At 53.3% G+C, this 17,385-nt stretch overlaps 2 protein-coding genes across 4 annotated transcripts; one reads left to right on the forward strand and one right to left on the reverse strand.

The window, feature by feature from the left end:
- Positions 1-115: 115 nt before the first annotated feature.
- Positions 116-15,965, reverse strand: GUK1 (guanylate kinase 1). 2 transcript variants are annotated; one of them, XM_087731905.1, is made up of 8 exons: positions 15,810-15,965; positions 9,516-9,629; positions 7,683-7,724; positions 6,418-6,514; positions 2,817-2,955; positions 1,131-1,215; positions 729-814; positions 116-293 (listed from the first exon to the last, which is right to left on the reverse strand). In XM_087731905.1, the coding sequence occupies exons 1-8, from the start codon at positions 15,850-15,852 to the stop codon at positions 258-260; spliced, it is 642 nt and encodes a 213-aa protein (XP_087588031.1). In that variant the 5' UTR covers positions 15,853-15,965; the 3' UTR covers positions 116-257. The 2 variants fall into 2 exon arrangements, with proteins under 2 accessions (XP_087588031.1, XP_087588021.1); XM_087731895.1 differs by lacking the exon at positions 15,810-15,965 and adding an exon at positions 10,913-11,450.
- MRPL55 (mitochondrial ribosomal protein L55) lies at positions 15,898-17,344 on the forward strand. 2 transcript variants are annotated; one of them, XM_087731939.1, is made up of 4 exons: positions 15,898-15,961; positions 16,654-16,752; positions 16,893-17,076; positions 17,143-17,344. In XM_087731939.1, exons 2-4 carry the CDS (start codon positions 16,727-16,729, stop codon positions 17,284-17,286), a joined length of 354 nt encoding a protein of 117 aa, XP_087588065.1. In that variant the 5' UTR covers positions 15,898-15,961; positions 16,654-16,726; the 3' UTR covers positions 17,287-17,344. The 2 variants fall into 2 exon arrangements, with proteins under 2 accessions (XP_087588065.1, XP_087588057.1); XM_087731931.1 differs by having other exon boundaries at positions 15,922-16,007; positions 17,143-17,343.
- Positions 17,345-17,385: the final 41 nt, after the last annotated feature.

Here is a 17,385-nt window from a genome sequence, read left to right on the forward strand (position 1 = left end):
GGCTCCGCCCTTCGGCAGCCGATGCCGCGCAGTCGCTCCTGAAGCATCCGCCTGCGGTACCAACCTGGGAGAGCCCACGCCGAGCGTGTGGCGAACAAACACAAGCGTGACCGGGTTTCGTTTTCTTTCCTTTTAATAGAAACATCCTAGAGTAACTTGGGAGGAGGATCAGCCTAAAGGGAATGTCTCTCGGAATAAAATGGCGTGACGTGCTTCGGGAATGATGTGCAAAGTTAAAACGTCCAAGCAAGCTCAGCTCAGGACTTCCTGGATTCTTGGGTCTTCTTGATTTCCTGCAAGGAGATCAGGAAAACAACTGAGCGTCTGCCGCTCTGTGGGAACACCTCATAGTTTCACAGCTCTGGAGACCATGAGCCATCATCTCCTCAGACCAGCTCCACAGCATCACAGCACCAAGGCCAGGGTTTACGCACGAGCCTTTAGGGACAAGGCGAGGTTTGGAAGGTTTGATCCCCTTCCCCACTGTCCAGGGATGTGTGTTTATTTTGCCCAGTATCGCGCTGGATCCGTTTCCCGCTCTTAGGCCACTGATCCATCATCGCTCGTACGTGACCTGTGCTCAACTACGTCACTCAGCAGCTCAAAATAGATCAAGCGTGGGCATGTGGTCACAATTCTGTGGCTGCCTACAGACAGACCCTCCCCTGCTCAGCCCAGACGTCACGCCTGCCTGGGGAGCGAGGCAGAAAAAGCCCCAAACGACTCACCTCCAGGAGTATCTCCTTCAATTCAGAATAGGCTTTTTCTAAATCATCGTTAATAATGACCAAGTCAAACAGGCCAGGCTCTTTACCTAGGGAAGGAGGTGAGGACAGAGTTAGAGGAGAACGTGTTCCCTCCCTGTGGCATCTCTCGTGCATGACCCGAGTTCCTGTGGCATTTGAATATTATCATTTCAGCCACTGATAATGCGCTTCTCTGCCAGGCGCCCACAAGGAACTGCGGTGCGAAACGATGCAGTACGGTGCTTAGATGAAACTCAGCTGATGGCCAAGCCCTGCCAGCCCCGCCTGGAGAACACACGTCAGGCGTTCATGCAAAAAAGCAGCTCCTGAATCACCAACGCACCCCCCCTCCCTGCACACATCACTCAAGGCCCCTGGACTTACTAAGTTCCAAATCTACGCGGGCTGCAGTCAAACGCTTCAGTAAACTTTCTTCTGTCTCAGTCTTTCGATCACGTAGTCTTTTTTCCTAAATCCAATGACAAACATAATAAAGAAATGCGTGTTCCAAACGCTGCCCGCAGAAACCACCGCCCACCCCGCGCGCTAGTGCTGTTGGCCGTTTGCTACTGCCGGTGGCCACGGGCACACGAAATAACACTCTGCAAAGGGCGAGGGGCCTCATTCGGTTTGGCTCAAGATCTCTCTGGGTTTTCACTCAAGATCTCCTACCCTGAGCTCAGGTTCCCGGTCTCTTTCCCACTCCACGTATTTTTTTTTTTTTGCAGGTACTGCTGGGAGATGAAATCTCTCCGCTGGGCTCTGGCATCTGGTGCTGCTGGCTTCCTCCTCCACAAACTCAATGAGAAGCACAGACTGCCTGATCTACTGAGCAAGAGGGGAGAGCCAAAAGTCACGGGCTTCTCTGCCACGGACTCCTTGCATGGCTTCAGCAAATTGCCTATGTTGGTAGATGAAAAGCTGGCCATGAGCCGGCAGCGTGCTCTGGCAGCCCAGCAAGCCAAGCGTCTCCTGGGCTGCATCCCCCGCAGCGTGGGCAGCGGGGCGAGGGAGGGGATTCTGCCCCTCTGCCCTGCTCTGGGGAGACCCCCCTGGAGCCCTGCGTCCGGCTCGGGGATCCTCGGCACGGGAAGGACACAGAGCTGTCGGAGCGGGGCCAGAGGAGGCCACAGCAATGGTCCGAGGGATGGAACACCTCTGCCATGAGGAAAGGCTGAGAGAGCTGGGGTTGTTCAGCCCGGAGAAGAGAAGGCTGTGGGGAGACCTTAGTGCGGCCTTTCAGTACTTAAAGGGGGCCTACAACAAAGATGGGGACAGACTTTTTAGCAGGGCCAATAGCGATAGGACAAGGGGGAATGGTTTTAAACTAAGAGGGGAGATTCAGACTGGATATAAGGAAGAAATGTTTTACAATGAGGGTGGTGAGGCACTGGCACAGGTTGCCCAGAGAGGTGGTAGATGGCCCATCCTTGGAAACATTCAAGGCCAGGCTGGACGGGGCTCTGAGCAACCTGATCTGGTTGGAGATGTCCCTGCTCATTGCAGGGGGGTTGGACTGCATGGCCTTTAACGGTCCCTTCCATCCCAAACCATTCTGTGACGCTCTGTGTGTCTGCATCCCTCCCTGAACTGTGCCAGTGATTTCACTTCTCCCAGAGGCACACTACGGTATTACATAGGGCCCCATAAGACCAGAGGGGTATAGGATTTGTGGTGCCACAGAGAACCACCCTCCCTCGGTTTAGCTTTCATATCTGGAGGCAAGTCTCAGCTCAAAAATCTCCTCTCCCCAGCATAAGCACAACTAATGACTTTTAAGGCTGGCCACACTACAACAGAGTCTGTAACCCAACACAGGCAAACACGCCGAGGTGTGGAAACTGTCCAGGAGGGACTGAAAAAACAGGGCACAGGAAGATTTATCCCTGGGAGCCAGAGGCTGGGGAGTTTGACTGGGCAGAGGTAATCATGCTCAGAAACATCCTCCCACCCTATTCTATGGCCCTTAAAAACACACAGATGAATCAACGAGGGGGGAACCCCCATCGCTTCAGAGCAAGACGCTGATTACCTCTAACTGCCTAACGGCAAAGGAAGGCGGTCGCTCACCAAGATGTCTATGGACGGAGGCTGCACGGAGATGTAGATGGGGTTCAGGTCTGTCCTCTTGATGTTCTTCACGCCCTGGATGTCGATGTCGAGGACGCAGATCTGGTTCTGGGCCTGAACAGCCTGCACCGCACCTTTACTGGGGACAGAGCAACGAGGGAAGGGGTCAGTGTCCAGCCATAGCAGCGGGGGGGTTGGTGTGTGTCCCTCCAGGGGCAGCTCTTCACCTCACAGGGCTGCCCGGTGCCCAAACTGCAGCCGGAGAGAAGAGAGAGCCTGCACTGCTCTTGCTAAACAGTTTCTCTTTCCCCAAGCATCCTCTGGGTCCCTGGGGCAGAGCAGGGACCTGCTGTCTCCTGCTAGAGAGGCTGGCAAAACCACGATGGAAGGTGTGGAAACAGATAATGTGCGGAAACGGATGATGTGCAACTATCCCCTGAGCAGCATGGATCAGGTATGGTCCATAAAGCTCCTGCCTTCGACAAACACAGGAGCAACCTTCACCAAAGAAACACTGAGAACTTCCCTTCTCCACAGATCCACCGATTTCTGTACCGAGGCACTCTCCTGAAGGATGCTTGATGAAGATGGATGCTCCTGCCTGGGTCGCAAGATGCACAATTAAGAAAATATTTTTTAAGTGGTGGTTCTCGTATGTCATTAAAGACAGTATCTCTTCCTCAACACGGGGGAATTGCCTCAAGCTTGTTCCCAAACGCCTACAATTCTCCCTTGAAAAGCAGCAACACCAACTCTCTCCTGGTGCACTGGAGGTACCTGGACTAGTTAGGGGGTAGCAGCCCTCTGGGGAGGCTTTTCAGTCAGCATTTTCACAATGCTGGGTACAGATTCTCCTTCAAGCCAGGGCTCCATGGTATGATGGACAGTGTGGAGAGAAGCCCTGCCAGAAGCTTAGAGGTGGCACTGCAGGTTTTGAGGTCATGCAATGGAAGCAGAGATTAAGAGAAAACACTGCCCTACAGCCAGCCTCCAACTTGCTCGATTCCCTGCCCGTACCCAGGGCACCTCTTTTGACCTCACCTTGTCACCCTGCCCCACCAAGGTTTGCTCCCTGATGCCTTCTGCAAAGATCTGCTGAAAACAGACTCCCCTAAACAAATGTTCTTGTGCTGTCCTACACCCCAGGAAAGGGGAGTCACAGCTCCAGCGAAACAGGATTCAGGATCCCACAGCTCTCACCAGCCCCACTCCTGGCTGTGCCAGCTGGAGAAGACAGGGTCTTCACCGGCACAGAGGGAAAGCACCCATGGGTGTCACGCAGCAGCTGCTTGCGGCCCTGGTGCTGCTGCTGTTAGGGTGTGAGCAGAGGAAGATGTGACAGCACAGACGGAGGAGAGTCCTGAACCCATGGGTGCCACGGCTGCATGACGGCTCGCTGCAAACACAGCCGGAGAGGACAGAGGCAGCACAAGAGAAGGTGCCTCTCGGAGGAGCAGGGAGCAGAGCCGAGATGGGGAAAGCTGTAAAGACTTCTGGGAACCTGCAAGCCCAGAAAAACCCCAGCGAACAGAGATGAGCAACGGAGCAGCCTGACACGGCGGCGCTGTGAGCTCCTCATGCAGGACAGTGAGGGAGAGCAGGCAGACAGGCAGCCTTGGGGGCAAATCTACAACAACTCCCCAAAATGGCTTGGTTTGCCTTGTGAGAGCCGCAGGCTTCATCTGGTATCACCAGGTATCAATGAACGCCCGCTACAACCCATCTACAAAGAGCCAGCAGCTCTCAGAGCCCCAAGAAAGAGACCCCATGCCTGCACTCTGATTTCAGCCTCTAATTTAAGGCGGCTTCAAAGAGATTCTGATTTCTGTGGGTGGGACTCAGTGCTATCCCACATACAGGGCCCTTTCAGGGCTCTTAAATTAAGCAATTTTTAGGTATTCGTTATTATTAGCTGATGGGATTTAGGGAGCAGAAAGGATAGGCGAAAACTTCAACTATTCTGATAAGCATGAGGGACTCTCCCCGTTTTATCACACATCTGATTAGAAACATCCTTCGGCACTTGTAGAGGAAACACAGGCTTGGAGAGTTTCTGTATTTATTTTGTTTGCAAACTGGTCTTTATCGCTGAGATGGTTTGGGCTAATTTCAGCCTCTCACCCTGCGTGCCCACCACCAGAGCACAGGCAGCGTGAATATGCAGAGGGGACCAAAGATGAAAGCGAGGGCCAGGGAGAAAAGCACCTCAGAAACAAACCCAAGCACATCATTTAATTTGGTTGAAGTATCAAATTCCTGCAAATTTCAAGGAAATTGTCTGAGGAGAGATGTCTTCTCAGCACCCACCCTGGGGAAAAGGCACCAAAATCTACCTACGTATCAGACATCAGAAAGCAGCCGTCTCCTCCACGCTGCGGCCGGCTGGATTAAGCAGGACATATGTAAAGGAACGAAGCCTGTCCTACACAGGATGAAGCCAGGGATTAAGGAGCTTGAACTTGGCTTCTCCTTGGTGCTGTGTATTTGGAAGATGAGCTGTCAGACTTCGCTTCTCTTGCCAAACCAGTGACACTGGAGGTAGCAAGGCCAGAGGAGGGGACTGTGCCTCTCCATCAGCCTCAGAGGGAGCACGGCCAGACCCCCGCGAGGCTGCCCTCCGCTGCGGCGACAGCAGCGACGCCTCTGCATGTCACATTAAAACAGCTACGTTACTGAAATGCAAAATCACCGACCGTTCCTTCAGAGCTGTACACCTACAGCATGCTCAGCCTGCGGGCCTTACGTTGGCACCTCCCATAAGGACACCATCCTCTGAAGCTAACTTTGCCATCTCCAAAAAATCCTCAAAAAAGCACATTCAGCTCTTTAAGAAATGTAAGTCTTCCCGAAAAGCGTTTCAGGCAAATTTCTTTAATGCAACTAATTAAACATCTCAGGAAACATTCAACTTTCCTCCTTAGCAGGTCCTTTACTGTAGTGCCACAATTTTCTCACAGTAATTACATAAGATATCTGACGTCTAATTAACATCGCAGCTTAATGTTTTATTGATCATTGGCTCCAATGCCCAGGACAATGCTATTTTAAAATCCACCTAACTCTTTAACCCCAGTTAAAGCTGACATGCGATTTATCTATTCATAAGCAGCCACTTTACCAAGGCAGCATGCATCCTTGCTTCACAACAGCCAACACAGACATCGTCGCTTCTGCTCCCGAATTCATCGTATTCAGACCATTAGGTAACGCAGGGATAGTGAGAGTAAGTCTCCATTCTGCCCACTACTCTCTGCAAGCACTTGGAAAATAAGGAGCATAAATAGTCTGTGAAAATCACCCCTGTGCAAGAAAAGTGTTAAGCAAATGAACTATTTCAGCAGCCCTCAAACACTGGAGGCTATAGAGAATCTCATAACGCAACGATGATTAATTATGATGAGCTAACTCTCTGCAAGAGTTAATTTTGCCGTCTTAATAAAGCTGACAAGGACCCTGCTCTCAAATGAAAGGCTTTGCTTATGGCAAGAATCTGCATGTTTGGGGGAAAACAGTGTCACTAAGGTAAAATATTTTTTCCTTCACCATCATCTCAGCTCCCAGCACCAGCCGGTTCAGCAGCGACAGCGGCTGAACTGCATACCTCGTCCCGTACATATTTCCGGAGAACTCTGCGTGCTCGATGAATTCACCAGCATCGATTTCTTTCTGCATTTCCTCTCTGGTCACAAAGTGGTAATCTGGATAGGGAAAACAGGAAAAAGAATGAGAAATTAACCGCTTTGAAGGTTTCCTGGTCAAAATGACACCCGTGGGTGCTTAGGGGAGAAGCACCTTAAAATCTGCTTTGGAAAACGTTGGCAGACAGCAGCTGCCTACTTCCTAATTACTGCGTACAGCATCCCCTCTCCACACCGACTGCCCAGACACCTGCTCAAAATGGTTTGGAGCTTTCTGTGCGGCCAGACGCGCTGCTGGGCCCCCTTTTTCATACCCTTCCCCTTGCTGGTGCAGGGGGGAGCTCCCCCCCTGCTCCCCACAGGTGTGGGACACATTACAGCAGGACTGCCAAGGCCCTCAATTTGAAAGCATTTATGATTAAAGACTAGAACGGGATGAGAGGGAGAGGGAGATAAAAGGGAACATCAAAACCAAGCAAACTAAAAAGGAATGTTTCTCTTTCGTTAAAATTCCTCCCTTTCACTTCAGAGTGAAAACTGCCGTCGGAAATGAAGTGCAAACCTCATTTGATTCTTTCTGAAATACGCAAACAGACCAGAAAACAGAAAAGCAGCTGGCCAGCTGCACACAAGCCATTCATACAGGCAAAGGCATCTCATTAAGCAGCTGCATTTTCCAAAGCAGCGTGCGTTTGAGGTACCTCACCAGAGCTACCTGACGCTTTGAAAACCAAGCCACTCAATGACCAAGTACGGACGATGGCGCTTAAACGGAGAGCCCCGCTTTGAAAACCCGGGCCAGCGAGTCACAGAGATGGCGTCTAGAAAAGAAAACCGGCAGCACACGCGCCGCCTCTGTTAACATTTCATCACTTAATTAAATTTTGGGTTTGTTCTGCCAAATCCATCCCTCTTCGTTATCTTTTCACCAATGCATGGCAAATGCTGTGGAACAGCGGTAAATGGCTACGGTCTCATTGCCACTGAAATAAAGAACAAAAGTGCTCGTACATATGCATGTTTATATACACATATACATGCACATACACACTCTCAAATATATCCTTACTGAATGTCTGCCTGAGGAAATGCAGCCTATAAACATAAACGTGGGACTAGCTTATCTGCCAATGGGGATTCATGCATGCACTTCACATAAAAACTTAAAATTTTTCAGAGGAATTATTTGCCGAGTCCGATGAGACAGGCCCAACCGTAACACACTCACCTTTGCCATTCACTTCTCCAGGTCTTGGCTGCCTTGTGGTATCTGTAAGCAAAAACCAGCTTTGTAAATTTTGTAGATCACCCAAGGAAGTAATAGTATCAAAGAAATAAAAGCGCGTACGCAGCCGATTAACCAAATCACATAGTAAGCTGATCCTCTATTTAAAATGATCAAAGCTTCTGGAATCAGCTGGCATAACACACAACGACATGCAGGACTGGCCTTTAATCGAAGAATCCTAGATAATGTGAAAACAAGCAATTAAGATGGTTAGGGGCTGAGCGGTCAGTGCGGGACTTAGCAGGCTGGGCTTAGTTTTCAGCTCTGCTACAGCCTTCCTGTGGAATCCTAGACACATTATTCGGACCTCAGTTCAGGGGAATTAGTGGTGCCCTACTTCACAGAGTTATCTTCATTTTAAAAGATCGTGCGGCACCTACGTAGGTGCTTAAAATAGCCAGATTTAACGAATAAGGGCAAACTCCTGCATAAGGTAGGTGAATAAACTGGACAGCCTTTGAACCCTGTTGGAAGTTGTTCAAACTAGTATTATTTTAAGCACGTGCTCTGCAAACCAAAAAGGAGCTGATGGTCATCGTGGAGGGCAACGGCGATTATTTTATTTAGGACTGGCAGGAGTTAACTGAACGCAGTAGGGCTCTGATCACCTGTTAAGTTTTTATAAAGCACCAGTTGCCAAGGTCTGAGTGGCCTATGGAGATTCAGGGAAAAAACCCCTTGGGGAAAGTGGTAAGATTTAGTTTGGCGTGAGATGAGAGATTCAGTTGATTCAAGAGCATAGGATGAAACAAAAGGAAAGATAATTTTAAGTTTTTTTTTCCATCTCCAGTAACATTCAATTTTCAAACATACAGTATCCGCTCTTTCATGGTGGAACGAATCCGGATCTCACAGATCTCAAAGCAAGGATTTCACTTGAAGCATCCAAAGCGTTAGGACAGTAAAAAACATTTTGGTAATGTACTTGCAAAGGTAACACCTTGCAGAGCTCCAGGGAAAAATCAGGCAAATGAGCTGCGGACACAGCCCAGGCTCTGTGGGTAACCTTTAAGGTGCCGCTCAAGAAAAAGGAAACTAAATTAGTATTGCAAAAGGCGAGCTGCCTGAAGAAAACTCCCTGCACTTACTCTGTTGTGGACGCAGGAGGAGTTGAGCACTGCCTGCAGGTGGGCGTGAGTGGACCGAGCCGGCTGGCCAGGGGTTGTTTTCACATTACAGGGAACCATCCCAGGTAGAACAAAAGGACCCTTGGCCAGCGCTTAGTGACCGACGCAGAAAAAGTCAACAAACCACCAGAGCGAGGGCGGGAGGAGGAACGTGCGCAGGTGATGGGGCGAACGGTTTCACTGACTGAGCCGGTAACGAGACAGGCTTCACGAAACTCTTTAATTTTAAATCTGAGACTCTGGTGTGCAGCCCCTGGGCTGTGAAAAGCCCCTGGGCTGTTAAAATCCCCATCAGCTCGTGCAGGTGGATGGAAAGAACTGGCTTTTGAAGCAGGGGGCGGGAGGGGCGGATTTTGTTACTTTCAGAGTCAAGAATCACTCAGAAAAAATCTCATCACCTCTCTGAGCTGTGTTTAGAGGTGTGGGGAGTCACCAGACCTGGAAAGGGTGCTATTTCCAGACCATACCAGTAGTAAAAGGCACCCTGGCTTATTTAAACATCCCAAAGAGCCCACAGACAGACTAGGACACAGGCAAGCCATGGAAGCCCGTTATTTGGGGCACGAATACAGGTACAGAAGCAAGCTCTGGGCTAGCGGCCCTGAACTCCTCCGCTGCCCTTCCCCAGAGACACACAGATACTCACGGGAGACGCTGAAGCCAAAGATGTTCTCATAATCTTTAAGCAGTTTCTTTAACAAAGTGCTCTTGCCTGCACCCGATGGGCCACTCAGAACCACTGGTCTCGGTCCCTGCATGGCTAGAGAGACAGAAAAATACACGTCTGGTTAGAAACACCCATGAAAAAACACAGCTACGGATTGCCAGGCGTGCTCGGCCCCACAAAACAGCAGCTATCCTTTACCCTTGGATACAAGTTTCTACAAGCAAATCTGAAACGATGAGAAATCACAAGCCTGGAGCTGACAGGAGGTAACTGAGAGTGCAGGAAATACCAGGGAAGTTCAAAGAACTATTGAATTAGCAAACTGGCTGCAGACAGCGGGAGCTGCCACCTCTGTACTGCTGCAAAAGATCCGGGCTGGGAGCCCTGAGGACTCGGATATTGTTTTGGAAAGCAGACAATGGAGGCCACCAGCAATGCAGCAGGACAGCTTCACCTTGCTTTGCTGCTGGCGCCAATTCTTACCTGGGGAACAAATACCTGAGAGACATAAAGGACGGGTATCACCGCAGCATGAACACTCATTCTCGAGGGACTGAGGTTAAATTCATAGGACACAACCCAAAGGAGGAGGAAACTGGGCTTCAGCTGCCACTATACGGGGATAATTCAAGCCAGCTCTGTCCTAGCTCTGTTCTCTGGGACCCAAATCCTAGGGAAAACTTTCTCCAACAAGAGGAAAATGCTGTCTGTGCCTGGTGGCATCTGGAAACATCATGGGACATCCAGACACACTGGGCAATGCCAGCTTAATACTTGTCCTTACTGACAGAGGTACAGTCACAGCCACTTCCCTCTCGCGGGGAGGGGCCTCAAGGACTGTTTGCAGGAGATGCTGGCAAGAAAAAAGGGCAGAAATCAGCCAGCGTTACACATAGGCAGCTCCGAGTGAGGGATGGGATGCCCACGAGATCACCGCACCTCTTATGTTGCCCATTTACATCCTAACAAGTACAAACTCCGAACCTATGGCGGACAGTTAAATGTTTCCAATCAGTTTGGGGATAAATATCTACACGCAACCCCTCTACCGTAAGCAGACAACGTACTGAAGTCTAGACCCAGAAGCCCAGCACATCCTCCACCACTAAACCCCAAAGCCTTGCAACAGCAACACGGGTGCGGTCCGGGACACGGGCACGCTTGGGGGTTTATTTCCAGATTTCCTGGAGCTCTAACTCCAGCTGAAGGTGTCTCGTGGCGAGAGAGAAGGGTTTGGTTCCTGGTACAGGAAAAAAAAAAAAAGGCAGCCTGGGGCCACACAGACCTTTCTGCAGTTGTTTCTTCAGCCAGAAAGAAAAAATTGGGTGTTTTCATGTGCTTGCCCCTCTGGGGAGGAAGGAAGGTTAATTACCAACCTGTGAATAAAGAAAATCCTGTACGACAGCGCAGGGGGTACCACTGGGGACCCTCATCCATCAACAGCAATTCAGCAGCTTCTAAACCAGAGGTGATGACAAGAGCGGGACAAATCAAACAAGCCTATTTTTTCCTAGCTAATTTCTTATCCTAATTGTTTTTACAATTACTTTCCGCAAGCAGCAAAGCCCCTGGAAATGCATTTTTTTTTTTTTTAACCTCATCACTGGGTGTGGCCTCAGGAGCAATCAGCTGACAGACAGTATAATGCCTTTCCATTTTAAATTAGATCATAGCAATGTCACCCTGACCTTACAAATCACTTTTTAAACAGCCTTAAGCCAAATGCCGTCTCTTACAAAATCAGCCGCGGATCGTGCAGCTGGCTAATCTAGCCGTGCTGCCTCCCTGACCCCAGTCTGCGCGAGCCGGATACCTCCTCATCCCTAAATCCCTCCTGCGCGGCTCTGCGATCGCGCAGACCCCTATCAGGCAGCGCCACAGCTAGCAAATCACGCGAGTTTTCCCTCCGTTCCCTGAGGATGCTTTGTACTTGTCCGAGTTTATCCAAACCTGTACAAAAGGATGGGGTATTAATACACAAAGCCTAAATAGATGCCAGCAGCAGCTAATGTGGGTGTAAAAACACCCATGTTCAATCACCACCCAAAAGAAAACTGTCTTTTTTTTTTTTTTTTTGCTGTTAGCGTCCTCCAGGTGCTGCAGCCCCAGAGATCCACCAGACCAGACCTTCTCTGGGGACCTCGGAGGAGCAGTCGTAGCGTATGTGCACGGCCGTGTTGCTGAATTAGGCTCCATCATCCGAAAAACACGAGGCCAAACAAACTCTAGCAAGTCCTGCCTTTTCTTTAGCCCTCGAGGTTTGATAATTTCTAAATATCACAGGTTTTGGCTAAATGCTCAATACTGAAAGAGGAAAGCACACCCTCCCGCACCTCCTCACCGGCGAAATGCTTTTCAGCGCTTGCAGCAAGGAAGCAGAGGGGCCCTTGCCGAGTTGCCCAAAGCATCTCTCCCTCTCTTCTGCCCCCGCCAGCTCCTCTCACCCATATAAATAAAACGGGTGAGCCCTAACCATTGCTTGCGAAACACTCCAGAAGAGGAGCTACACAGAATTCGTTGCCTTCCAGTCATCCCAGCGCACTTTGCAACACGTTTGCTCCCAAACGATGCTCCTTCGTGGCCGGCCGCTTTCCTCAGCCACTGCCGAAAGCCCCCGCATGTGACATTCGGATGGCAGCACCGACTCCGTCCCAGCGTTTCACAGCTTCCCCTCCACCGTGATCCGGCTGTGCCAACAAGAATTGCTCCGGACGCACAAGTCCCGGTCCCTGCCTGCAGATCCCAGCCAGGACGCTCACATCCCAGCTAGAGGGAAAAAAAAGCTTTCCTTTCTCCCTCCTCAAAAATTTCATCCACACTTTAGCAGGTACCGATAGCAAAAGGGGAACTTAGAGCTGCCTGAATCATGTACAATCATTTCATTCAACCCCAGACAAACCGGGAAGGGGTAAGAGGAACGGGCAGAGCAATAGCCGGGAGCAGCCTCCAACGCATCCTTACCTTTTGCTTTTACTCCCTTTCAGCCAAGGTAGGAAGTCCAGCTCCTCGCAGCGCCGACAGGCTCGCAACACGAGCGAGCCGGCAGAAAGCTGGGCTATTTGTAAGCTGCCTAAAGCCTTAATTACCGAGCCGCAATTTTAAGATGGCCAATGAAAACCGCTGGCTGGTCTTTAATCTCCTCTCGTGGTTTCTTCTCCGCTCCCTGCTCTCCCAGCTGGTAAAGCTGCTGACGGGTGCCGGCACGTGCCGGCCCGGCGCTTCGGCAAACAGCAAAACCGTCCCTGTCTCCGCACGTAACCTCACGGATGACACGTGCCTGCTGTCACCAACAAACGCGTGCCCACAGACGCCAGGAACGGATGGGGTCTTAGACAGCCTCGATGCGCTTCGGGCATAAAACCCAGGCTGTAACACTTCTACGCTCCCGTTACACAGCCAGCGGTTGTGAGCTTGAGGCAACTCTTCCACGAAATCCCTCAATCTTGGTTTTAGCCAAGATTTCACCTTCTACAGACAACGCTCCTCTTCTTTCGGACTGAAGTCTGCACAGCTGTTGCCTTCAGCCACTGCTCTGCCTCAGCCCAACGACGAGGCTACTTATCCACCACGAAGGTGACAGGGAAACTCCTTCTCTTGCCCACGCAGATCCGAACCCAAGCCTCCAAACCGCACCGGCAGCTCCGCGGTGGGACCCTGCAGGGTCTGTGCCATCCCAGTGCTGGTGGTGCGTTTCGTAAGAGAGGGCATTGGAGGGGCGTCAGGGGAAGATGGAGATGTTCTCCTTTACCTTACTCCCTTTTTTCCCCAAAAATACTCAGAACTAGAGTGAGAAAAGACACAGGGGTTGCAATCACAGGTCTCACTTCTTTGGGAAATGGGCTAAAAATAAATGAAGGGACTTGCAGGTGCTTCCTCTTCCCTCCCTCCAAATGCATCCCTTCTCTTTTGCTGGAGATCTGCAGAGGAAAACAAGATGTAATTTAAAGGGAAAAAGCCCTTTCCACTGCCAGATGAAGGGGCTGGGCCCTCATGGGCGGCAGACGGCAAACACCCGGCTGGCAAACTGGGAATCTGTGCCAGCCCAGAGCAAAAACAGCTCCCACGGAGTGTTTTCGGAAGGTGCCCACCACCCGGCACAGTGCGGGATTTCGGGGGAAGCTGCTCGGGGATGGAGAGGTGAAGGGCAAAGACGTCCTGGGAGGGCGAAGAGAAGAGACGCTCTCTGCCCAGAGACGTGAGCAGCGCAGGGGTGGGAGCGGGTGCCCTCTCCTCCACCGTCAGATTTGGTTAAACGCGCGCCCTGACCCTGGGAAGCCGCTGACGACAACGAGCCGGTCTGCACACCACCGTCGCTGCCCTCACTGGGCTCCTCTGCTTCCCCGGCCCCCTCAAACACAGCTCCTCTCCCTCCGGCAGCCTGAAGCCCTCAAAAACCACAAGTAAAGTGCCAAAAAAGCCTGAGAAACCAGATCTGGTAGATACAGGGCTTTTTAAACCTCCTGTTGGGTTCCCAGCCCAGGAAGGCATTTGCACATCACATTTTCAAGCTGTTTGCAGCAGTAACATTACAGGTACGTATTTATTTTGAGCAGAAGCTCAATTTTTTTCCCCTTTGCTCAGATTTTGGCATTTTCAGAGCAGCCGATCGGCAAATATCTAGCACAGAGGGTCTCTCACCTCCACTGGGTTACTCCTAAAATAGTTTTGGATCCAGCCTAACCACCACACATCACCAAACCCACAGCGGGCTGGAGTCGATCGGCAAGAGAGCAGCATGGCTAATTAATAAAGATCCTCATATTTGGGGAGGTGCCACACCTGGGACTGAGGACAAACGGCCACGCAGACCCCGCCGGGCTGCAAAAAGACGAGGTGGTCACCAAAGGAGGACGCAGGAGTTTGTCACGAGGGCGAGGAACATTTCTCGGTCTGCTCCCGCCTGCTAAACTCACCCTGGATTTCAACTGGGAGGTGGCGACGCAACCAGTAAAGCAAAGGACAGACATCACAAGAGTTAAACAAAATTAATGCTGATTAGCAGGGAGGCTTTAAAGAGAAGGTAAAGCCCCCTTACAAAGCAGAAAAGAAGATTATAGGACAGTTTCCCTGGAGCCCCAGGAAAGGTCTCCTGGATTAGGATTATAATCCCGTTCCCTATTTTTAGCAGGTTCGGTATAAAGCCGTAACTCCCACATTTCTAAGTTTTGGGACAGGTTCTGAAAACCCAGCCCAGCTACGGTAACACAACAAAGTTTAACATTATCTGAAAGGAAGCAAATGCAAACATGGACCCACATTCAGTCGGGGAACGGGTGGGCAAGAGCTCCGGGGCTCCATTTGCAGTTTCCCAACACGTAGAGACCGTGCAGGACAGCCAGCGAGTTGCTTAAAATAAAGGGAATTATTTGCAGTTACTGACACAGGAGCAGAGCATCCCCACCGCGGTGCCCAGAGCTGGCGGGACCGCTCAGCCACCTTTTTCCTGGAAACAATTATCGACAAAGTGCTAATGAGTCCCACCGCCGCCTGGCGTTGCTGGCTTTGCAGGGAGCGGTGATGCAGCAGGAGGAACGAGAACCGCTCGCTTAAGGTCACTGCAGAACTCGGCTGGGTCCTGGCCACAGGTGAGGCCAGGAGCCACTCCAAGACCTCGTCCCACCCCAAAACTGGCCCATTTTAACCAACCAACTGGTTTGAGCCAGTTTGCCCAGCTGGGTAGATGTCTACAGAGGCAAAGCTCAGACAGGAATGGTTTTGCCACCCGCTTCCCCTCATCTTCGTTGTGTTTCACCACGCAGAGCTTTGCTGTTGGATACCTGAGGGGTGCTTACCCCCAAACCCCTGTCTTCGCTCACCGTCTCCCACGGTACCCATGAAACCCAACCGATTCAGCGTGCGAATCCCCGTTTGGCTCATCAAACGGTGGAGGGGGGACGGGGACACCTCAGAGCCCCCCCCCCCCCAAAGCAGCGCAGCGATGGGGACCCGGCGTGTCCGGAGGGACGGGGACAACCCCAGCCCGGCGGGCTTCCAGCCTGCCCACCGCCGTCCTGCGTGGACACAGCAGCACACGCAGGCACCGGACGGAGCTCAGCATCCCCATGCCGGCTAAGGGCCAGCCCCCGCCTCAGCCTGGAGCCTCTACGGCGGGACCAGCCCCCCGGGGCCGGCCGGACACCCTCAGCCGAGGACGCTTGTGAGGGGCCCAGCGTCCCGCAGCCGGCCGGGCCCCACACCCCCCTCCCCAAGCCAGGACGGGCCCCTCAGGGGGGGTCGGGGCCCTCGGGGGAGGTCGGGCCCCGCCGCGCTCACCCGCCGCCCGGGCGATGGCGCCGCGCAGCCGCAGCCGCCTCATGGAGAGGGGGGATCGATCCCGGCAGCCCCCGCGCCCCTCCCGCCGCCGCCGCTGCCACGCCCCCTGACGTCAGGGAGGAGGAGCGCCGTGCGGCGGAGGGAGCGGTCACGTGAGCGGAGGGCGCCGGGGCAGACCACCGGGGCGGGCAGAACCAAGTGCGGGGCGCGGGGGAGGGGGGGAAGGGGGGATGCCTGGGGTTGAACCATGATGGAGGCGGAGGGGGAGGTCAGCGCCGGGCCGGGCTGGGCCGTGATGGGGCCGAACCACGGCGCGGTGGGGGGGGGGAGGGGGGTGTCACCCTGGGCTGAACCATAGTGGGCCGGGGGGGGCTGTGTTGGGCCGAACCACATTGGGGTGGGGGGAGGCGGTATGGAGCTGAACCATTGGCGGGGGCGGAGGGGGGGGGGGTTGTCCGGGGGGGGGCTGAACCATGGCGGGGCCGGGGGGAGCCCTCATGGGGCTGAACCATTGGCAGGGGGAGCCATCGTGGGACTGAACCATTGCAGGGGTGGGGGGAGCCATCATGGGGCTGAACCATTGGCAGGGGTGGGGGGAGCCGTCATGGGGCTGAACCGTTGCAGGGGTGGGGGGAGCCATCATGGGGCTGAACCATTGGCAGAGGCGGGGGGAGCCGTTAGTGGGGCTGAACCATGGTGGGGATCAGGGAGCCATGGTGGGGCTGAACCATGGCAGGGGCAGGGGGAGGCATGATGGGGAAGGGAGCTGGGAGGCCGTGCTGCGATGGGGACACGGGGCTGTCGCCCCCCGCCCGCCCCAGGATTGCTCCCTGTGTCCCCGCAGGAGGCTGCCTCGCCTCCCGCTCCATCTGCCGGGGGTCTACACGGAGGATCCGGCCTCGCTCGCCTGCCCCGAGATGGCGGCCGCCAGCCGGGTGCTGAGGTGAGCATGGCGGCGGCGATGCCTGGGGAGCGGCTGGGTCCTTCGGCCACGGGGGCTGGGTCTCATGAGGCGATGGAGCTTCGCCTCCTCCGTCGTTTCACCCGCCGCGGCGTCCTCTCACAACCCTGCCTTCCCTGCAGCGCCCTGCCCCTCGCCGCCGTCCCCAGGCCGCCGCTCGCCGCCTCCGTCCGCGCCAACTCCAACCGCGCCTCCGTCTCCCACCTCCGCAGGCAGCTCTACGGCCGCCTCTACCCCGTCCTCCTGGTCAAAACCGACGGCTCCACCGTCCGCCTGCGCTACGGGGAGCCGAAGAGGATCCTGATGGTAAGGCGGGAGGCGGGCGGGCCGGGGACGCGGCGAGGCCCCGGGGGCTTCACGCCGTCCCCTCAGCTGCCCCTGGACAGCAGCGCGCTGCCTGAGGCGGAGCGCAAGGCCCGGCTGCGGCGGCAGTTCCCCAGCAAGCCGAAAACCGAGACGGAGGAGGCCTTTGAGGGCATCGATTTGGACACCTACAAGAAGTTCTGGAAGAAATGAGCCTCGGAAATAAAATTTTTATTAAAAAAAAAAAAAAAAAAAAGCTGGGAAATGAGTCGTCGTCGTGGTGCAGTTTTGTGGGGCTGTGTGTGTCTCCCC

Source organism: Nipponia nippon, unplaced genomic scaffold, assembly GCF_047370975.1.
Source record: "Nipponia nippon isolate SJK-2023a ecotype South Korea unplaced genomic scaffold, ASM4737097v1 scaffold_1, whole genome shotgun sequence".
Taxonomy (NCBI): Eukaryota; Metazoa; Chordata; class Aves; order Pelecaniformes; family Threskiornithidae; genus Nipponia; species Nipponia nippon.